Genomic DNA, 24,054 nt, shown 5'->3' on the forward strand with positions numbered 1-24,054 from the left:
GCGGTTATAAAAATCCTATTTTCTTTATCGTACATCATGGGACACAGAGCCTTAAGTAATTACTTAATGGGAGGTCCCATAGCAATGCTACTTGAGGGGAGGTAGACACAACCCAGAGGGTAACTTGAGGACCTATACTGCTGCCTACAACACAATGCGCCTAAAGGTGATATCCTCATACCTCCTTACATGCAGCTGATAAAATTTTGTGAATATATGCACTGAAGACCAAGTTGCAGCCTTACAGATCTGAGCCATGGAGGCCTGATGATTCACTGCCCAAGAAGCACTATCCACCCTAGTAGAGTGCGCCTTAACTTGAAAAGAGGGAAGCTTACCCCTTAAACCATAAGTTTGAATTATCACTTGCCAAATCCATTTAGCGACAGTGCTCTCACCACACGAAGACAATGTAGTGACTTTTCTTCCCTGGAACATGGTTTTGGAAAAAAAACAATAGCAGGACAATATCTTGGTTCAGGTGAAAACCTGAAACCACCTTTGGCAAAAAGTCTGGACGAGGGCATAACACCGTTCTGTCCTCATGAAAAATAAAATATGGCTTTTTACAAGAAAGAGCAGCCAATTCCGAAACCCTCCTTGCTGAGGATATAGCAACCAAAAATACCAACTTCCTTGTCAGAAGGACTAGGGGATTATGTTGTATCGGTTCAAATCAGGGGCGTAACTATAGGGGGTGCAGCAGTTGCGACCGCAACTGGGCCCTGTGATGCAGGGGGCCCATGCAGCCCCCTCTACATATGGCCAGCAGCAGCATAGGCAGCTAGGGGTTCCAGTGCACCATGCACATGGGTGGCTGGAGGTAGAGGGTGACTAGCAGAGCTCCATGCTCGACTATCGCACTGGCTGCTCTTTAGTTGTGCATTCTCCGCATGACCTGTGTCCTCAGCCGGCTCCTCAGAGTACCCCTCTCCTGCTTCACGCAAGCACACAGATGCAGTGCAGCCCTATGAGAGCTGGCTCCCTGGAGGACACTGCAGGCTTGTCTGCCAGCCCCCCTCCTCCCCCGTCATACACAGATAATGAAAGGTCTTTCTGGGAGATATGCTGATCGCCCCTCCAGCACACTGGATGGAGCCCAGGCCAACATGGATGAGTGCGCGGCCTACAGCTTGGTCATGGTGAGAGGACCCCATCCCCCACACACCATTACATACCCCCTCCATATCCCCCTGGGGACAGGGACCCCTTCACACCTGGGGCAGTAACTTCATATGCCCTGGAGAAAAGGACCTCATCTCTTTTGGGGACGGGGACCCCATCCTGCTAGGGACAGTCCCCCAATGGGGAACCTAAAAATTGAAAAAAAAAAAAACTACTGATACCAGTGGTGGAACTACAGGGCTCACAAAGGTCATACCTGTGACCATGCCCTGGAGTTCCACCGCCGGACTCGGAGGGAAGGGCCCTGGCTGGGGTTCAGGGGGGCCCTTCATGGTTTCTTGCATCGGAGGCCTGAAGGTTCTAGTTACGCCACTGGTTCAAAATGGCTGTTTTTGTAACACAGACAAAACTATGTTCAAGTCCCAAGGGTTCAAGGGAGGTTTGACGGGTGGATTAAGCAGAATTACCCCTTGTATAAAACCCCAGACTAAAAAATGAGTGACAAGTGGTATTTGAAATAAGACCGATAAAGCAGAGGCTTGGCTTTGATTAGTACTCAAGGCCAACTTAATTTCTACCCCTAATTGTAGAAAAGCAAGAATTCTGCCTATGATATCTCTCCAAGGGTGCCAACCCTTGGATTCAAACCAGGAAACATAAGCCCTCCAGACCCTATAATATATGGTTCTGGAAGCTGGCTTCCTTGCATTAATCAGGGTAGAGATAACTGACCCGGAAAGCCCACGTTTCTTCAGAATGTGGGTTTCAATAGCCAAGCCGTTAAATTTAGAGACCGTAAGGAAGGATGGAATATTGGTCCCTGTGAGAGCAGATCTGGCCATAGTGGGAGGGACCATACGCCCTCCACTGCCATCTTTACGATTTCTGCATTCCAAGACCTTTTGAGCCATACTGGTGCAACCAGAATTACCAGCTTTCTTTCCAGCTTGATCCTGCAGAGACGTTGAGGCAGCAACTGAATAGGGGGAATGCATAGATCAGTGATAACTGATACCATGGGGTCACCAATGCATCCGTTCTGCATGTGAATGGATCCCTTGTTCTGGCAACAAAGTTGACTAACTTTATGTTGAGCCTGGACGCTAGAAGGTCGACATCCGAAGTCCCCCATCTTTGGCAAACAGACCAAAATACATCAGGGTGAAGAGACCATTCCCCTGGGAATAACTGCTGGCGACTCAAGTAGTCCGACTGCCAATTCTCTACCCCTAGAATGAAGACTGCCGATAGGCACGGAACATTCCTTTCTGCCCAAGTTAGAATATGGTTCACCTCTCTCTGCGCTGAGAGACTTTTACTGCCCCCTTGGTGATTGATATAGGCCACAGCTGTGGCATTGTCAAATCCTGACAGGACAATCCAGTAACCTGAAAGTCCAGGCCTTTAGAGCCAGACGCACTGCCCGAATCTCTAGAATATTGATGGGCAAGGTTTTTTCGGGTCTTGACCACTGTGCCTGGACAGTTGTCTTTTGTAATAACTGCTCCCCAGCCTGAAAGTCTGGCATCTGTCCTTACCACTTTCCAGATGACGGATTTTCTGAAGTATTTTCCTTTCAGCAGATTCTGGGTTAGTAACTAAGTGAGGCTTTGGGACGCCCTTGGGGGCAGCTGCCTTGTCAAGTCTAAAGATTGAATTGTGTTGTTGTAAGCAGACAGGATACTGTTTTGCAACAGTCTTGAATGAAACTGGGCATAGGGAACTGCTTTTTATGAAGCCACCATGGTTTCTAGAAACCTCATGCAAAGGCGAATTAAGGGATCGCCATTTGACCTGACCATCCGCACCAGCTCTCTTATGGAGTTGATCTTTGCCTGACACAAGGACACCTTTTCCTAAGCTGTGTCTATGATCAGATCCAAGTACTCCAGCCTTTTTAGCGGTTTAAGGAGGATTTCTCTAGGTTGAGAATCCAACCCAAACTTTCCAGATAATTGGTTGTAGTGTGTATGTTTTGCTTCAAATGAGCCACCGACTGATAAATTAGCAATAGATTGTCTAGGTATGCTACGACTGTTATGCCCTGTGCCCTTAACCTAGCTAGAGGTGGGGCCAGCACTTTGGTGAACACCCGGGGTGCTGTGGCTAGCCTGGGCAGGGCAACAAAATGGAAATGCTGTTGTTCTAACTCAAACTGCAGAAACTTTTGATGAGCGGGAAATATAGGGACATGCAGATATGCATCCCTGATGTTGATTGATGCCAGAAGGATAGAATCTACTGACCTGATCCTCTCCATGTAAAAGGAGCTGTCACAGTACTACTTCCCACAGGCGAGCAGGTGACACGGGATCCCCCAGGGCGTGGAATCTAAGAGCCAGCCGGTGTTCCGCCAGGGACCCTCTCACGAAGGTTTGGACTTAGCTGCGTGCTGACCCCAGGTCACGACCCCCGGGTTCACCCTGCTCGCTAGGGGAGTACCAGAAGACACTGTAGAGAAGGATGGATGGATGAAGTAAGGAAAGCCAGGTAGTGAGCCAAGGTCAGGGCGGGCTGCAGACAAACGTAATCAGAACAAGCCGGGTCGGTACACAGAAGATCAGTTCACGAGAAGTCAGGTAAAACAGGATACACGGGGAGCTTCAGAAACAAACGTTGCTCAAGCAATGGTAGCTATTTAGGAAGGGATTTAAATAGAGAAGCACATGAGGGGCTGGACAGGAAGTAACAGGAAGGAAACATATATTAGGCAGCAGGTGAAGGGCGTCGACACCCATAGCTGCAGATTGCACAGAGCTGAACACCTGACAGTGGACAACAGATGCCAGCTGACCCACTGCAGTAAAGGTGAGACACAGGTCAGCTTCGCAGCTGATCTGTGACAGGAGCAGGGTCTTCAGGAACGGATTTAGATTTCTTGGATCTAGAATGGGTCTGATGTCTCCATTTGGTTTTGGCATCATGAAAAGATTTGAATAAAACCCTAGACCTTGTTCCTTTGTGGGGATCTGTATGATCACCCCTTGAGATATTGAATCGGTCTAGTGCCGGAAACAGAGATAGTCTTTTCTCTGGATCTTTGTGAACGCTTGACCTCAGGAAGCGAGAGGGTGGAAAGTCCCAAAAATCCAGCTTGTACCCCAGCGTTACAGTGGAGATGACCCATCTGTCCTGAATTTCCTCTTTTCAGACTTCTGAAAACTGCAGAAGTCTCCCCCCCCCCCCACACTTTGCTGAGGGAGCTTGCCTCTTAAAGATGAAGCTTTAGGATTCTACTTTGCAGGTTTCCAACCCAAGGTCTTCTTTTGAGCCTGGGTCTGACTCCTGAGGTTTTCCTCTAGAGTCTGACAGCAGAGGCCATTGCCCAGAGGTGGAAGCCCCTGGTGCAGGGGAAAGAGCCAGTTTAAATGAAGGGCGTTTATACTTTCTTTTGACTGGCAAAAGAATACTTTGCCCACCAGAAATTGTTTGAATATATTTGTCCAAGTCTTCTCCAAATAGTTGCTCCCAGGGCTCAAGTCCAGCAGGAACGCATGGGAACGGAGTTCCTGTACTTTTTCCATAGCAGGAACGCAGTTCCCTTTAGCAAGACTGGCCTTTGAACAGGGGCAGGCTGAGCTGGGAGGGCAATCTGCTGTACTGCATTCCGGGAGTTGTAGTCCGGAACGCGCACAAGTTCCTGGTGGCGGTGGGTGGAGACTGGAGAGAACTGAGCAGCGCAGGAGGAAACTACAACTCCCGAGTCCCAAACACCGGCTGTGAGTGTCCCGGTGTAATGGCAAACCTTGTAGAATCGGCATGCCTGGTGTGTGATGTCACAGGTGTGTGCCATTCCACTCTCCTTCCTAATTTCTCCTCCTTCACCCCGCTGCCGCACACATCTCCACTACTACCGATACCACCTAGCCTCCACTCTATGGGGCCATTGCTGCCACCTCATGGTCAACGCAGGAACAACACCACACTGCTGTCAGCTTATCACCTCGCTGACAGGTCAATTGAGATCTCACCAGCCCCCACTCTTCCAGGAACTGGAAATTACTGGGGGGGGGGTGAAGGGGGGCAGAAGACATTACTGGGGGGAGGTGAAGGGGGGCAGGGGACATAACTGGGAGGGGGAGTGAAGGATGGCAGAGGATATTACTGGGGGGGGGGGGAGTGAAGGGGACAGAGGACATTACTGGGGGGGGGGGGGAGTTAAGGATACAGAGAACACTAGGGGGCAGAGTTCCCGGAATTCCCCTTTACATCAGAGTCTGCAGGATTCCACCTTACACTGCAAGTGGGAACTCTGCGGACCCTAATGTAAATGCGATACACACATTTTGTATTTTTGAGGTGGGGGTGGGGGGGATCTTGGGCGAGTTCCCTTTTTTTTTTTTTCCAGGACTTGACCCCTGGTCGCTCCCCATGAAAAGGGAACCCAGTTAGGAGGTTTTTACATGGTGCTTCAGCTGACCAATTTTGCAATCCATACGTGTCCCACAGCTCTTGTGTCCCTGTGTTGCAGGCTGCTTGTCTCTTCATGATCAGCCATGGAAAGACTGTCACAGCTGTGGCTTAATCTGTTTAGCCCGCCGTGCATACTCGTGGACGTTCACTGCACCGTGTTTAGGCCACGCCCCCGCTGAGAAAAATCCTGCCCCTTTTTATATTTAAAAATATTCCCACGCTTTCGGGTCTACAGACCCAACACGAGGGGGGTGGGGGGGCAGCAGGGGTGGCTTGGGGGTAATGTAAGGGGGGTACAGCGCTGATGTCTCCCTAACCCTCTGGTCCCATCAGGGGGAGAAAGAAAACATTTTTTGCAGATTTCTTTTACCTTGAAAAATCCCTTTACACACGCTTTTGCAACCACACACAGACTGAGCTTTACAGTGAAGACAACAAAGTAAGGTATGTACATAAACTCCCTCTAGTGGAGAATTAAGACATGACAAAAAATTTTCCCTAATTGAATACCTAGGTGTTTTTAATACCTGTTTCTTCCCTTACCTTATCCACATGATTTTCTGAATTAAACAATCCAACCTTCACCCAGCAGGGTGGGCTGCGTTTAGCAAACCTTCAAAGACCGGGTCCCTAAAATGGGGTTCCAACTCCCTTGGACCTGTAAAAAGCACCAGGAAAGCTAGGTAATGTAGCAAGACCAAAACCCTGGGTTCCTGTGGTCCAGCCCTTCAAAGAGAAGCAGTACAGGCAAAACCTTGTGGTTCAGATACAAGGCCCCAGGTACAATCCTTTTAGGCCTTAGTGGCACTTTGGATTGATCTGGTCTTTATGGAGGCTATTTAAATCCTGCATGGATCCCTCCTGGAGCTCCTCAGAGCACATCTTCACTTGTGACCAACACCTTAGACCAGGGGTGTCCAAACTTTTTTTTAAAGAGGGCCAGATTCGATGAAGTGAACATGTGTGAGGGCCGACCATTTTGCCTGACATTCTTTGAACCATTACAATTCGGTCATTCGAGCACCGATACCTGGCCCAACCAGAATTCTCTTGCCTTTGCCGCGCTCGTTTGCCCGACACACAAGACGAATGCTCTGCTCTTTAGGGGTACCGTTAAGTCTTAATGGTACCCCACACATTGGAAACATGGGGTGCTTTTGGTGCAGTGCAATTAAAAAAAAAAAAAAAAAAAGCTCTGGGACTTCTTACCCTGCATTTTTGGGGGTAGGGAAGCCCATTGAAATGCATGGGCTGCCCTACACACAGCATGCAGCCATGCAGATGTGAACCAAGGGCTTATTGGAGGGGCAGTAAAACGACATGGTTAAGCTGTTTTTACCACCCCCAACTTCTCCCCCTTTAGCTGCAGAGGGAGCAGCTGGGGGTATACACATGCTGTGGCTGCAGCTGGAGGTACGCCCAGGATGAATGGGCCTGCACTGCAACTACCCCGCAACTGTGTGGACTGCACAGTTGCGGTATAGTGATGCTACATTTACAGGCTTAAAACAGGTGGTGAGGAGGCAACATAATGCCTCTTTACCACCTTTCAAATGCCTCTGAAAAGCGATGTGTATGGATTGCTTTTCAGAGGAGCAGCAGTCCTGGCTGCTATCACACACACAAGCCCCACAAAAGCAGTTCTGATGGTACAAGAATGGGGGGGGGGTCTGGATTAAAAGTAACACACAGACACATACACACATATACAGACACAAGCATACAGATACATACATGCACAGACACACACACATACATACATACACATACAGACAGACATACACACACACACACACATGCATACATGCACACAGACACACACATACACACACATATACAGACACATAAATAAAGCCTTTTTAAAACGAATCTAGCTTGTAGTACAGTACCTTTCCAGCTTCCTCATTCAGCCGGGTACTGCACTGTAGGGGGAAGCAGAGAGCACATCACAGTTCCCTGCACTTTACTTTCACTTTTGAAGCCGACAGAGCTTCACATGGTGCAGGGGATCGGCTCATCTGACAGCCCAGATCCCACAGCACACCAGGCGGGGCGTTCAAAACTGGGCCGCGGGCCGCGATTGGCCCGCGGGCCGGACTTTGAACATGCCTGCCTTAGACACTATGAAAAATTTGATGTGGAAGGAGGAGGGGTTATATAGGGAGTGAACTTCCTTGATTGGGTATAACCAGTATCAACACCTGAAGGTGGCTTATAACCCATTAAGTAATTACTTAAGGCTCTGTGTCCCATGATGTACGATAAAGAAATTCAAGTTGCACGTACCAGCGACTTCTTTTGAATGGGAGACTTTCAGGACAGACCCTTGGGAGATATCAGCTCCCCTTTCACCCTGGAAACACTGCACCCACTTCTTAAAAGAATATATCCTCCAATCATCCCCCTAAGGATAAACAAAACAAAGGTGATAGATAGTTGCTGCTATACGGAAAAACCTCTGGAAAAGACATCACCATTAACATCTAGGGTGGGACAAGAGCATGCAGGACCTTTCAACCGAAAGCTTGGTCCCCAGCCAAACAGCAATTTCAGTCTATAATGCTTGACTTATGCTTATGTAGAGAAACTTTAACCACCTCAGAAACCAGGCCACCAGATTGAGTTTGTACATGTAAGGATGGTATACTGGACACTGAGAAAGAAAATTCACCATCCCTGGAAGCCCCCATGGAGGTTCAACTGAAAGTTTGAGCAAAATGGAAAACCTAACCCTCCTAGCCCAATAAAGGAGCTATAAAAATCAGAGTGGTCCTTTCCTCAATACTAGAATAAGAAAGGAAAAAGTGCAGTAAAGCAGCAACGCCCACATCTGAGCCAACATGTCCACTCCTAGTGCTCTATCTTGCCTCCCCAGAAGAGAAAAAGGCTGGCACCTTTGTATTTTTCTCTAACTCAAGAATCTGCTGATTTTGAACCCACTTGGCTTAACTCAGCTGGTCTGCTGATATAATCCACAAACTGATTTAACTCCACCTTCAGATGAACTGCTGACAGGAATGCCAGATGGGTAGAGGTAGGTTACAACTGGTGTATTGCCTAAACAGGACCTGCATGTGCTGATCTATCCATTCGGAATGGAATGTCCTGAGTGCTAGGCCTATCTCTTTCTACTCCCTCCAGTTTGATTACCTCACTGACTGAACAGGTGTCTTTTTTCCAGTGATTCTCTACATGTGCCCTCCCCCCCAGGCCCCAAGCACTTGCATCCATTGTTACACACTTTGTGACCAAAAATGTCTATTATCTGCCCTTTGATTGGACCACCAAAGATCCCTTTTGACAATGTCAAAGTACAAAGTTTCTTATTTTCACAGAGACAGCATCCACAGAGAAAGATGTCCTGTCTTTTTTTTGCCAGTATCCAATCACCTGAAGGTGGCAGAATAACCTTACCGTTATGGGGATGAAGATATCCTGTGTCCTGGGATATGCAATAAAGAAATTACAATACTTTTGTTAATGCCAATAATAGAATTCAACTTAAACCTAGTGTAAACCCATATGTAAGTATATGTAGACCCCAAACTTTTTTTGTTTTCATTTTTGATACAGTAGGGGATGATTTAAAACCTCAGCCAGGTTATTTTTTGTAGAAAAGTACAATTAGTGAAATTTCTCTTCATTTCAAATTCCAGAGACAAAACAGAAAATTTAAAATTTCCCAAGGCAAGTAGAAGTCCATTCTGCAGGTGTCTCCATTAGATTTCCTCTTACCTCTGCTCTGGAGAAACCTCTAATATTCCGGATTTCCTCTCACTTTCTGTCCCATGACAATAGCTGCCAGTACAAATAGAGAGGACAAATCTCCACAATGGGGACGCAGACAGGAATAAAAACATGACAGAAGTTCTACCTCTAATCAAAATTGAAAAAAAAAAAAGAACATTTTGCCCAGAACTACATGTTGATGCATACCTAAACCCAAAAACAAAAATGTAATATATTGCAGCTTACAAGTCATTTAGATGTGGATAGCTTTCCTTGGTGCCAAAATATCACAAACTGGGCATTTTTCTGTGGGGCCACATATTTGCGTATCTCTCTTTGTGCTGGGAGTGCTTTGCATGGGGTCTTACCAAGAGCTCAGGGCCCTGTTCTAACAATCGGGACCCGGAACTTCTGATTCTGCGTCACCTACTCGCTGTGATAGCCTCCGCTTGGCTATCACAATATTTTCTCTCTCTGTAAATGGAAGAGAGAGATGCATTGCATCTTGCGCTGTCCTTACAGAGAGAAAAATTACCGTATTTATCGGCGTATAACACGCACTTTTTACCCTCAAAACAGAGGGTAAACTGTGCCTGCGTGTTATACGCCAATGTCTGTTTTTTTTTTTCTTTCACAGGGGGGGGGGGGGCACAGGGATTGGGCGGCCCGTTCGACTCTCCTGGCCATGGGACAGCGCTGCCAGGACACCTCCTGATAACTTTACTGCCAGCTGCCTCACACACACCGCTTCGCCATACCATAGTATGGCAATTCAAACCCCTCCACCAACGCCGCTCTCCTTCTCCTGCTCCACCCCCTTCATCGAGTGTAGCTTGTGATTGGAGGAGGAGAGCGGTCATGTGACCGTAAATGATTCAGAGCAGAGATATGTCACATGACCGGGTCCACGGCACCAATGGAGGTGTTCAAAAGATCAATAGGTGACACAGGAGGAGCAGCGCACGAGAAGGGGCCAGCAGCGATGGCAATGCAGGTATTCAATAGCTCCGATCCAGAGCATGCTGGCAATGCCGTCCCAGGAGACTTGGTGGTCTCCTGGGAGTGCAGAGGAGGAGGGGGGCTTTATAATTAAAGGGGCCTGTGTACCATGCGGGAGCTCAGTGTGTCACGGAGGGTGCTCAGTGTACCGTGGAAAGTTTTTTTCCTGAAACTTCCCTCTTAAAGTTAAGGTGCGTGTTATACGTCAGTGCGTGTTATACGCTGTTAAATACGGTAAATATTTAATAATAATAATAATTTTTTTTTTTTTTAAATATACGTAGCTCAAGGTCACTGCCAGGGTTAGTGTTTGGGTCAAGGCCAGAGTCAAAGGTCAAGGAAAGGGTTAGTATTTTTTATTTATTTTACTTTCTGAAATGTTTTTAAATATAACAGCCGCTGGCAATAATCGCATGTACAATACAGCAAGCTGGTTGTACAACTTGGGTACATTCGGCCTGCCCATACAAAGTCCGAATCTCTGGCAGTTCAGCAGGAACCAGCCAAGCGTCGAACTATCAAAAGCCAGCTTAAAAAGGGAACAAATAAGAGAAGAAGTTCATCATCAGGGTTTACATACACTTTAAACCTAAAGTGACAAAGCTAAGACTGGCCATAGGCAAAGTGACTTTCTTTCGTTTAACCACAGGTTGCAGGAATAGAAATTTGCTCAATTCCCCCATCAACAGTCAATGTTGACAGGAAAATCCCTCCTGCCTTCCCCACATAGTTTGAATCTTGGTCAGTTCAGCAGGGACAGCCTATGGTTGGTTTAAGAACAGCTGTAGCGTAAGCTCTCAGGCACCTACTGTTGCATAAACTTTCATCTCAGACTTCCCAATTTACATAAAAGATAGGCTCACCCCTGTCCCAAACTGACTCCTAATCAGCAACTTAAACTGGTCATACACCAATTAAAGCAGGAAAAGCTGGGTACACAGGGATAGAAAGTCGGTCCCACAGTAACCGTCCAAATTTAAATCTGTGTGTAGTCCTCACAGTTTGACATAACCTATAGATTATGCCTTCTACACATGGACTGACCAGTTCAATAAAAACTGTCCGACATTTGGCCTGTCTGCATGTCAGCTGATCCGACAGAAGCCGACCGTTTGGCCAGGTTTTGTTGGATGAGTATGCTGGAAAACCAGCAGCCGATCGTCTCCCGACCAGTGCTCTGAGCCAATGGCTGACAGTGCTGATCAGAGTGTTCTGGTGGTGGTGAGGGGGGGGGCATCCCCCTGTCAGAACAAAACAGCTCAGCCCGCTGGGTTGAATGAAAAAAAAAAAAAAAACTATTAGTGTGTACCAGGCTTTAGATCGGTTTCTGTCCAATGGCCCTCAAATGATCAGTGGTCTGCAGCCAGTGGCTGCAGTGGTAATCAGTGTATTCTGACAGAGGAGATCCCACTGTCAGAATACAATAGCATAGCGGGGGAGATTCCTGCATCCACATACGCAAGATTTGTTTTTCAAGTTCAAACCGCTGTTTTGAACGAAAAAATTAAAAAACTACATGTACCCAGGGTAATAGTTTATAGTCAGCTTTAGGCATTGCATGTAATTGTTAGGTCACCTACCTTTCTCTTATCTTCAAAGAAACAATGGGTCCAAGGGCAACAAAGAGATCAGCAAAATTGCCTGGATGATCACAGAGCTCTACCTCTTCCATCAGTCTAGCCTTCGCTGCAACAATGAACTCACCGTTGGTGAATCGAAGGGATTGATACACTCTCACAATGTTGCATATGGTCTGTGAGTCTATGGCACTAGCATTCTTCTGGAAAATGTTGTCACATTTCTTCATCAAGGATAAAAATTTGTCCTTATTGATAACTTTCATAAATCGGATAGGATCCTCTAAATGAGAAGCATCCAGTTTCTCCATGCTGGACTCTACCTTTCTAAGCAGCCGCTCATGAAGACGGGGTGAGCTTACAGCATACAAGTTGCAAGCAAAACTGGAGAGCGTCCTATGGAATAAAGGAAAACAAGAGGATATAGCAGTACTGCTGTAATTGCATTGTAACATAAAGGATGAACACTTTATATAGAATCTGTCACAGCTAACTGCATTAATATAAGCTTACAACTACATACTGTATACCAAGGTTCTGGGGTCTAATTGTTTGAAGTAAACCTGTCACAAATGGGGGCAATTAAAAGTGCCTGAAATAAACAAAAATAAAAAAATAAAAAACACTATAACCCAAAGCTACCTTTAATTAAAAAACACATGGCAACAAAAACAGTTCATGCAGATATACAAGCAGCCGCAAATTTTTGTTTTCCCTAAAAAAGTAAAAAGTGTAGCACTGCCCCCTTCTCAAACATTTCTTCTAGTTTTCAAATGACTGTTGCAGGACACAGGAATTATATATATATATATATATATATATATATATATATATACCGTATATACTCGAGTATAGGCCGACCCGAATATAAGCCGAGGCCCCCAATTTACCCCCAAAAAAACTGGCAAACTTATTGACTCGTGTATAAGCCGAGGGTGAGACATGCCTGTCCATCCCTGTGTGTGTGTCCATCCCTGTGTGTGTGTCCGTCCCTGTGTGTCCGTCCATCCCTGTGTGTCCGTCCATCCCTGTGTGTGTCCATCCATCCATCCATCCCTGTGTGTGTGTGTGTCCATCCATCCATCCATCCCTGTGTGTGTGTGTGTCTCCATCCATCCATCCATCCCTGTGTGTGTGTGTCTCCATCCATCCATCCCTGTGTGTGTGTGTGTGTGTGTGTGTGTGTGTGTGTGTGTGTGTGTCCAGCCTACCTGTGTCCCGAGCCTCCGTCCCGTGCCTTGCCTCCTTGCCTCCGTCCCGTGCCGTGCCTTGCCTCCTTGCCTCCGTCCCGTGTCGTGCCTTGCCTCCGTCCCGTCCCGTGCCGTGCCTTGCCTCCGTCCCGTCCCGTGCCTTGCCAGGATCGCCGCTCTTCGTCGGCGCCTCGGCGGCCATACTACAATTCGAAAGCCGCGCCTCCGCCTCCGCCTGTGATAGGCGGAACACTGAATTTCCCAGCAGCCTGTGTTCCGCCTATCACGGACATCGTCTCATCCTCGTACTACGGACGAGGATGAGACGATGTCCGTGATAGGCGGAACACAGGCTGCTGGGAAATTCAGTGTTCCGCCTATCACAGGCGGAGGCGGAGGCGGAGGCGCGGCTTTCAAATTGTAGTATGTCCGCCGTCTGTCTGCTCGATACGCTGATCGAGCAGTCAGACGGCGATGACTCGAGTATAAGCCGAGGGGGGCACTTTCAGCCTCAAAAAAGAGGCTGAAAATCTCGGCTTATACTCGAGTATATACGGTATATATACACACACACACACACACACACACACACACACACACGAGAGAGAGAGAGCGTGAGCGCATATATTATATATAAATGGATGGCCTATGAGCTGTACTTTACAGGCAAGTTAAAAGGACTGTTTCCTGTTCATAATTCTGTACGATTAAGTACAGTACAGGGAATGGGCTCGATATTAATAGGCCCTGGGATGCCCCAAGCAATGAATCAGAAGTGTAGGCAGCAACAATGCAACAAACATCTTAAGTTCATACCTTCTCCAAGTTCTACCAGGTGGATGTCCAGGTCTCTGCGGATGCAGCTTTCAGCCACATTGTTCATTTAGCTGCATTCTGAGTTGGGTGGTTGACCTATTTTTCTGTTTTGCTGGACACATGCATATTATATATATATATATATATATATATATATATATATATATATACATACATACATACATATATACACACACACACACACACACGCACGAAGCGTAATGAATCTTATTATCAGCTCGTACACATGCCTACAGAGGAAGGGAGGACAGAATGATTGGCCTTCAAATGAATAAGCCTGAATGAACTTGCATAACAAGGTATATACCAATGTGTAAGCAGTAGGAACTCACAGCACCTAACTGGAGGATTGCTGGCAAATAACTAATTAATTGGTTAAGCCAATAAATGTAGGTATTGGAGTCCTGTGAGTGCCATATTTAGATGTTATATATTATGTTTATTTGATGCAGATACACATTTAGCTGCCTTGAACAGACAGACAATGTCTGAGCTTTTGGTGTGTTGTACCTTTGAGGATGAAGGGGCTGCCTCCAGGTGACCCTTCTTTCTGTTCCTATAGTTGGGAAAAATCTGAAAGTTTAGAGTTAGGGGCCACTTTTATCAGAGCTGCCTTGATGCAGCAGTGTGTCTCTGACATATATTTGCATAAACACGAACACGATTTTATATTTCAACTCTGTATTTAGCTTTGCTCCTTGAAGCCGAACATATATCTGCATTTTCACCATAACTTAATACTCACGAAAGATCTTCTATATCATCCAGACACAAGTCTACAATGCTGGCTATCTGACCCATGAGTGGGCTTCTGGTCCTACTTTGCCTTCTCAAGCAATCAGCAAATGTTGACAATGAGAGAGGGTCAAGCCTGAGTTACAAGAATGAAAAATATATTAGAAAACTCTTGTAGATATTTGTCGGCCTCTGTTCTTTTACAAACACTTCCTATTGAATGCTGAAAAACATTCATCTACACAGGAGTCCAGTGGAATTTCCTGTAGGGGTGATAAGATCAGCAGTGCAGTAGGTCTATATCAAAAATGAAACTATATATCCAATGATCATTCAGTGCTGTCATTATGCTGCGGGACAATGAATCACTGAGTAAAATATTAGTTTGCTTAGCATAAGTGAGAAAGGTCTTTACACCACCTGGCGTTTCACTCTTGTCCAACTCTGCTCTCACATCTGGTACTGCAGTGCTCATCAATCGGGGTAGCAAACCATCTTGCTCTGTATCCTGCACCAGTGTTTCCTCAATCTTTTTTCAGTCAAGGCACCCTTTAATCCCTTTTGCTGCCAGGCCCTATGCTCCATTTTTAAACTCTTAAAGGCCATTTTTGCAATTTTACCATCACTTTTTTTATTTTTTTCCTAACAGCTTTCAGAGTTTGTTAAAGACCCCCCCCAAACCATATATTTTCTGGAAGCGCATGGCCAGTAGAATACAAATAAAGGTACTGCTGATTTTTAGGGCACAACGATATTTGCGCAAATGTTTATTAAAACAAAATATTTTTTGTTAAAAATACACTAAAATCATTATTAGCGGATAAAAACAGCACATTTTACAAAATTCCTACTAAATAAAAAAGCTTAACCTGTATTGAGTTACAAAAAAAAAAAAACAACAATATTTGTAATTTATAAAATTACACCTTTTTGCAAAGGGGTGAAAACTGAACGTACGCAAAAATATAAATAACCACATTTCTCTAAATGTTAACTGGCAATAACACCTCTGCTGCACTCAAATCCCACCAGCCCTGCTCGAGTTCTCCTCTGCTGAACTACAAAACACACATGCTTTTCCTCATCGCCATGACATAAGAAAGGGGTCCAAAAGGGGGAGAACTCAGACGAGGCTCACAACACTACTCAGCATTTCAGTGCAGCAAAGGCAGCAATGTCAACCAACAATGTCTAAACACTGCAGAGGATACACTGTGAGAAGGCACACAAAGCAGTTAGGCCTCATTCACACGAGACACAGTTAAACGCGTGTTCAAATGCAGTTGGACACTTTTTTCAACTGCCCCTGAACTCATTCAATGTTATCCTATGTGTCCATGCACACAGTCTCGTTTTTTGCCGTTTTTTATGCAGTTGCCACCAAGTGACCCCGAGATAGGCGGCCCCAAAGTCGGGTCGCAAAATGTCATGCACTTTTCTGCATCAGAGATTGACATTTTGCGACCCGACTTTGGGGGCCCATATCTTGGGGCCAATTATTGCCAGGAACCCCAATATCATATCATGCACCTTTCTGCATCAGAGATACATGGCCTCAAAGTCAACTGTGACCAACTGCGGCAATGTAATTTGGTCAGTAGGGTTGGGTGTTATGGTAAGTGGTTATCCGTTAGGGTTATTGTTTAGGATTAAGGGTTGGATTAGGGTTAGGGTTTTTTAGGGTTAGTGTAAGGGATAGGGTTAGCCTTTAGGGGTAGGGTTAGTGTTAGGAGTTAGTGTTAGGATGAATGGTTAGGGTTAGGATTCTGGATATTTTAATAAGGCATTAAAAAAATATTATACTACCATATACAGCAGCAAAGAATTAAAATAAATTAATCAATACATATTTCACGATAAAAATATAAAACATGTATGTGCAGCTGCGTACCTACCCCGACAAGTTTTTTAATTTTAGCCGGATGAGGTGGCACCAATGAAGTGGCACTGATAAGGTGGCATTGATGGACACCGATATGTGGCACTGATAGGCGGCACTGATGGGTGGCACTGATGGGCGACACGGATGGGCACTGATAGGTGGCACAAATTGGCACTGATAGCTGGCACGGATTGGCATGGATAGGTGGCACAGGTGGGCATGGGTTAGTCGGCACAGGTGGGCATGGGTACGCGGCACAGGTGGGCATGGGTAGGCACTGATAGGCGGCACAGATGGGAACTGATAGGCGGCATTGTATTATAATATATTGTACTAATGGATGCCAATCAGTGCCAATCAATAATGCATGCCAATCAGTGATGCCCATTGTGGGCACTGATTGGCATCCATTGTGGCACTGACTGGAATCCCTGGTGGTCTAGGGTGGCATACCTTGTCCTTGGCGTCCCTGGTGGTCCAGTGTGGGCATCCTCGGGGGGGCTGTGCTGATAATCGATCAGCACAGACCCCCCCTGTCAGAGGAGCAGCCGATCGGCTCTCCTCTACTCGCGTCTGACAGACGCGAGTGAGGAAAAGCCGATCACCGGCTTTTCCTATTTACACTGTGATCAGCCGTGATTGGACACGGCTGATCACGTGGTAATAAGGTCTCCGTCGGAGACTCTTTACCGAGATCGTAGTTGCCGGGTGTCAGACTGACACCCCGCAACAACGATCGCCGCGATGCGCGCCCCCGGGGGCGCGCAGCGGCTCATAATCCCGATCACGTCATATGACGTCCGGTCAGGATTATGCAACCACTTTGCTACCGTCTATTTGCTATAGGGCGGGCGGCAAGTGGTTAAATAATGTCTATTTATAGCAAAATTATCAAATTTTTTAAAATATCAAAAAATTTCTTGTGGCAATTTTTAACATGTTAAAAATATATTAAAAAATTGGCCAAATAAATTTAAAACAATTATAAAAAAAATCGAATTAACATAGATTTGCTTTTAAATAAAACTATTTGAAACTAGAAAAAAATGAATAAAAACATATATTAAGATTAAAAAATAAATAATTAACTATTTTAATATTGTTTTATATTAGAAATAATGAAAACATGTTAAAAATTGCCACAAGAAAATTTTAGATATTTTAAAAAATTGGATAATTTGCTATAATAAATATATACACATACCTGATCGTTACCAACAGACGTTCCTCTGGTGACACACTGTTTCTCATATTGGTGTCCACGAATGTCAGACCAGGTCGTACTTTTTCTAAGAGCAGATCAAATGTGACAATGGACATCCGGCTAAAATGAAAAAACTTGTCGGGGTAGGTACGCAGCTGCACATACATGTTTGTGAAATATCTAACGGACATTCGCTGTCCCATCAACGGATGGGTCCAATATCGACGAGCTATGACTCTGGACCTCTCACGAAATTTGCGACGACGTTGCTGTCTCATCAAGAGCAACATCAGGAGCATTTCCTGACATATATTCAATATGGGATCCATTTCAAAATATATACCACAGAAAGAGAGGCAAATGCAACTGTACAACTCCTCTCTATGCTGCTGCTGCTCACTCTGATCAAAATAGCAGAAATAGTTAAAAAAACATGCTTTGAGAGCTTGGGGAGGGTCTACATGATGTTATCTTTATAAATGCTTATAAGTGCAAACGCGTCTAAACGCATCTAAACGCAGCACGCAAACGCGGCAAAACGCGCGTTTCAGCTTTTTTTGAGCAGAGTTTTCACCTGCATCTCGTGTGCATGAGGCCTTAAGCCCACACTCACCTTTCTAATCTTCTCCAGCCTTCGGTTACCAGCTGTTGCACTAAAGAACTGTGAGCATCCACTTGTAAACTTCAAAAACATAATGAAAAGCGATATTAAAATCAGAATGAGTAACAAAAATATGGGCAAATGAATTATAGTTTTACTTACCTGTCAACAGTATTTAAAATAGCCACAAGTTCATCATCTTCCAGAACATTAATATTATTTTCTACTACAGTACAAAGTGATATAAATTCTGGGTGATTTTGGATGTGGTCAACACTGCTCAACTCATCAGACGTCACTTTATGAAACTGCCAGAGTAAATTCATTGCACAGGTCACATGCTCCAAGGTAAGTACTGGTCGATGCATCCCAACCAGCTGAAAGATATGGTACTTGTTGGTAGATCTTTTTAACTGATCCAGCAAGGTGTCAGTCCTTGCACTGTGGGTGCAAAGCAACCGGAATGAGTGATGTAGAACGGAACTCCAGCGCAACATATCTGGGCTTAAATGGAGCTTCTCAAAAAACAGCTCTTGTTTTACTGCAGGTTTCAATTCTAATGATCGTTATCATGCCAATTTATTCCAAACTGTAAAAAGAAAGAAAGGCTTATTTAGAAAACAGTTTCAAGCTTAACTCAAGGTATGATCTTTACTGCATATTTACATTGATCTAAGTTCGACCAATGTAATTATGCATATTTAACCACTTGAGATCCGCGCTATAGCCAAATGACGGCTACAGCGCGGATCTCCTTTTCCAGGACTACGTCTATTGACGTAGTCCCGTGTACGAGTGGCCTGCGCGCCCCCCCGGTAATCGGCTAGTATTCCTCCTCGCGCTGACAGCGCGAGGAGAAAAAAAAAAAAAGCTGATCACCGGCGGCCGTGATCGGGACATCAGTCCCGATAACGGCCAGCAATGCAAGCGCCCACCTGCCCCCTGCAGTGCCACCCTAATAAAAAGTAAGTGCCCCCCGTCAGTGCCACCCAGCAGTGCCCAGTGCCACCCAGCAGTGCCCACAGTGCCACCCAGCAGTGCCACTCACAGTGCCACCCACAGTGCCCACAATCTGCCTCAAAGGTGCTGCACCCCAGTGCCGCCCATCAGTGCCCAGCAGTGCCGCCTATCAGTGCCCATCAGTCCCATCTATCAGTGGTACCTATAAGTGCCCATCCGTGCCACCCATCCGTGCCCATCTTTGCCCATCAGTGCTGCCTTATCTGTGCCTATTAGTGCCGCCTTAACTATGCCTATCAGTGCCCACCAGTGCAGCCTATCAGTGCCCACCAATGCAGCCCATCAGTGCCCACCAATGCAGCCCATCAGTGCCCACCAATGCAGCCCATCAGTGCCCACCAATGCAGCCCATCAGTGCCCACCAATGCAGCCCATCAGTGCCCACCAATGCAGCCCATCAGTGCCCACCAATGCAGCCCATCAGTGCCCACCAATGCAGCCCATCAGTGCCCACCAATGCAGCCCATCAGTGCCCACCAATGCAGCCCATCAGTGCCGCCTAATCAGTGCACTTCAATGAAGGAGAAAAATGACCCGTTTGCAAAATTTTATAACAAACTATTAAAACATGATTTTTTTTTTTTTTTGCATCTTTTTTTGTTTGTTTAGCAAAAAATAAAACTCCGAGCTGTAACTAAATACCACCAAAAGAAAGCTCTATTTGTGGGAAAAAAATGATAACATTTTCATTTGGGTACAGTGTTGTATGCCCGCGCAATTGTCATTCAAAGTGCATCAGCGCTGAAAGCTGAAAATTGGTCTGGGACTGAGGGGGGTTTAAGTGCCCAGTAAGCAAGTGGTTAATACCTGAGGGGCCACTGGGGAATTGGACAATCACTGTAGTGGTCAGCGATACTTCAGTGATAGCCAAGATCTTCTGCATCCTTTGAATAAATAATTCAAGGCATTCTTTGATTGGATAAGGCAGAGATCATGACATCACCACCCCTCCTTTCCACCTCTTCCAATTAGAGAACTCATTATATTCAATGAAAAAATTCAAGACGTTCTATGAAGGGTGGCAGTGCCAAGCAAACAACCGCTTGTGATCAGTGTGCACAGGGGAAGCTGCTCGGCACAGACCCAGAAGATCGTAGCAATCACTGCAGTAACGCCTACTCGTACAGTGATTGTCAAGTTCCACAGCGACCATTAGGTATGAACTATGCATAATTAACATTGGTCCAAGTTGGTCCAAGATCATACCTTGAGTCCAGCTTTAAAGTATAAATTCAGCTTTTCACAAAAAAATTAAAAGGTGAATTAACACCCTACACCAGGGGTTGCCAACCTTTTGGACCACTAAACTCACAATTTTGAATCTCAGGGACCACTAACGTAAATTTTACATGTCATATACACACACACACACACACACACACACACACTTCTCTGGTTCTCTGTCCCATCCCTCCACCCTCGCACTCTGAATCACTCTGCTGCCTTACACAGACTCATCATTGGATCTCACCTCCTTATCCATCCATGTGCTCGAGCTCCGAGCTCTGTGCTCCCTCCCACAGTCTGATAAGCGCTGTCTTTGGAAGGCTCTTCCTTCTTCACCTCCCGCTCTCTACACTACTCCCGGCGCCTCCCTCTGAGTTCACAGGAGTCAGAACTACAGAGGAGGCATCGGGTATCAATGCATGCAGACAGTGTTGACTCTCAGCGTGCATTGAGAGTAACACTGCAAACATTGGGGGTATACATCCGCCACAATGTTGATTTGCAGCAGAACCCCTGGGGACCACCAAAATTTTCTCGTGGACCATCAGCGGTCCACGGACCACTGGTGGGCAACCACTGTCCTACACTATCCCTACCCCACGCCACTCACCACTTTGGGTATCTAGCGTGGAAAGCGTTGCAGGGTGTTAGTTCACTTTTTCATATTTTGTGAAAAGCCTAAGTTACACTTTAGATCCTTGATTTCAGTGGTTACTTTTATTTCTTCTAGATATTCTAAAGACAGCGTATTACTTGATAGCTTAGAAAGGTAGAGGTAGAAACGGTTGCAATTTAATAAAAGTTATATGTCTGTCCAGCTCTCTCTCTTTCTCTCCTTGAGTGTTGAGAGATATTATGACAGTGCTCAGGAAAAGGAGTCAATAGTGGTGGACAAAATCATCAGAGACCCCCATGTGAATCTAGGCTCAAGCTTCAACAATAAAACCTGGAAGCGGAGTGGTTTCTGTGTAGAGCTGTACCAGATTTTGTACTCTTCAGTTTTAGCAATTCAACTCCACTGTGTGTGAACAGTAGGGATGAATTTGGGCATGTGCGTATCATAGTCTACACACACCTGAGGGATCTTGGCAGGAAGCTGTCACTGTATTTGGCCAATCAACACACCCCTTGTATATGTGTGATTGTGAGGTGGGATACGCCTCAGCGGCTTCTGATTGGTACAATACAGATGACAGCTTCCTGGCGGAATAGCTCAGGTGGGTTTGGACCAGGATCCAAACATGCCCAAGCCCCTCCCCAAATGGCAAAAAGACTGTTAACTTTGTAAAGTGCATTTGCTCCAGAGCTTAGTAAATGATTTGAAGCTCTGCTGACTTTCATCACCCAATCATGTATAAGCAAAAATGTGTTTTTTTTTTTTTTTCCTTTGCACGTGATTGGGTTCTCTTTACAAAGTGAAGCCTTACCTCATTTACTTAGCTCTGGAGCAACTGCACTTTGCAAAGTGAACAATCCATTTGTTTTTGGTAAATAAACCCCAGTGTTTGGAGCTGCAGAGCCATACAGCAGGAGAGAGGTGTGATGCCCATTTTAATCGAATTACACAGCTTTTTTTACTGAACTTTATTTAGCCACTTGCTACCCGCCGTATATGAAACTGACAGCGGTGGGGTGGCACTCTTGTTCTGGGACAATGTCATATGACTGCTCCCCAGAACCGCCACTGTCATGTAACCGAGGGAGCGCACAGCGTGGCGATTGCGGTCGTGCCATGTTCCTAAGACACAGAGTGCCCCTCGATCTCAGTACATAGCCAATGACGAGGCTCTTTACCCATGTAATCGGCTGTGTCCAATCACAGCCGGTCACATGTAAAAGAGGAAGTGCTGTTTATTGGCTCTCCTCGGCTCACATTGACAGTGTGTGTGGCGATGAGAGACGATCAGCATCTCCTCGCAGGGAAGAATGTACAGGTAATCAGGGCACTGATCATCAGTGCTCTGATTACAGTAAAACCCCAGCAGTACCAATCAGTGCTGACTTTCAGTGCCTGCTCATTAGTGCTGCCCAGCATTGCCAGTGCGACATATTAGTGCCACCTCATCAGCACACATCAGTGGAGAAAAAAAAATGTATTTACAAAATTTACCAACAGAAACTAAGAAAAAATAAAGAAAATTACCACCTAAAGAAAGTTCTATTTGTGTGAAAAAAAAAGAAGAAAAAAATAAAAAATAAATAAATGTAATTTAGGTACCGTGCAATTGTCAAAGAGCGACAGGAAGGGGGTAAAAGTGCCCTGTAGGCAAGTGGTTAAAGTGTACAAAGTGACACTTCATTCATGTCACTGCACTAGGGTTGCCACCTGTCAGATTCACCTGGACAGTCCGGGTTTTGAATCATGTGTTCAGGTTTCAGGTGGACTGAAACCCGGACACATTGTTCAGACTGGGCTGTGGCTCCCCAAGTAATCAAGATAGACAAACACAAATCTGTTGTCACTCGGGAGCTGCGGCAGGTTTGGCATCACTTGGGGGCAGGGCAATGATGTCAGCAAGAGCAACTTGGCTACACCCACTGTTCACTGCAGCACACTACATTACTACTCTCCTTGGGGCACCCAAAGGTATCCCAGATTGCTAAAGTGTTCAGGTTTGCCTTGAAGAAAAGGTGGCAACCCTACTCTCTGAAATGCTGCGAAGCCCTGCGCTCCGATCTGAATGTAACACAGAGAACTGCTGTCTTTGTTTTCTGTCATTACAGTTCACACATGGGGGGGGGGGGGGGGGGTAAACACAGGTCACTTCATATAATGTGAATGGACATTTGTGTGCACAGCACTTTTAATCGTTCAGGTGTGAATGGGGGGCTCACGGAGGGTTTTCAAAACAACAGTAAAATCAAAGTGCAATTAAACTTGTACCACTAAATATATTACACATAGATTTCAATGCCTGTGCACATGTTGGAACAGAGAGGGCACAGTCTGAGACACACACATGGCTGCTTGTCGCACGTGTGACGTCATTATGAAAGCCCTGCACTGAACAAACACATACAAGCTCATGCACGTTACCGGTAAGGCGGGTGCCGCCTCCCTCCGCTCAAACTCGGTTGGAATGTCCCTCAGACTTCACAGGAGCCATATGAATGGAGAAGACATGCTCGTCACGTGCCCGGGGTATAAGGTGACATTGCACCACGTGACCGCCAGCTGTTCTATACTTAGTGAGTCCAAGCTCTATGGTGTTGGCGGTGCACGGTGTAAAGCAATGGCAGTCAGTCTTACTGCTTTTTATAATACAGAATATCAGAGGCGGAGTGTGTACAGAAAGCTGCCTTATCTAAAGGGAAGCAGAGGATAGACATAGAAGGTGCCATGGCAGACTTGTCACCTGCTCCCTAGGTACAGCCAGTAAAGTGGTTGGTTTTTCACTTGTACCTACAGACAGGCATAGGTGTTCCTATTGCACTAGTGTGTGCACCCCAAAGCTCACACACATGCCTTTCTCTACAGCCTCAGCTCTGGACAGTGAATGAAAGGGAAGTGCTCT

At 45.8% G+C, this 24,054-nt stretch overlaps 1 protein-coding gene across 5 annotated transcripts in view; it reads right to left on the reverse strand.

Annotated features, from left to right (window-relative positions):
• FASTKD1 (FAST kinase domains 1) overlaps positions 1-23,720 on the reverse strand; it is a 96,889-nt gene extending 73,169 nt beyond the window's left edge. For 3 of the 5 annotated variants that reach the window (XM_077447929.1, XM_077447928.1, XM_077447926.1), the window contains exons 1-6: positions 23,577-23,720; positions 18,455-18,881; positions 18,305-18,373; positions 14,616-14,741; positions 11,847-12,239; positions 9,274-9,336 (exon numbers count right to left, since the gene is read on the reverse strand). In XM_077447929.1, the coding sequence (XP_077304055.1) occupies positions 9,274-9,336; positions 11,847-12,239; positions 14,616-14,741; positions 18,305-18,373; positions 18,455-18,789 (986 nt within the window). In that variant the 5' untranslated portion in view covers positions 18,790-18,881; positions 23,577-23,720. The remainder of the gene's footprint in view (positions 1-9,273; positions 9,337-11,846; positions 12,240-14,615; positions 14,742-18,304; positions 18,374-18,454; positions 18,882-23,576) is intronic. The other 2 variants (XM_077447930.1, XM_077447927.1) reach the window with 1 other exon arrangement.
• Positions 23,721-24,054: the final 334 nt, after the last annotated feature.

Source organism: Lithobates pipiens, unplaced genomic scaffold (genome assembly GCF_037356315.1).
Source record: "Lithobates pipiens isolate NorthernLeopardFrog02 unplaced genomic scaffold, aLitPip1_a1.2 Scaffold_22, whole genome shotgun sequence".
Taxonomy (NCBI): domain Eukaryota; kingdom Metazoa; phylum Chordata; class Amphibia; order Anura; family Ranidae; genus Lithobates; species Lithobates pipiens.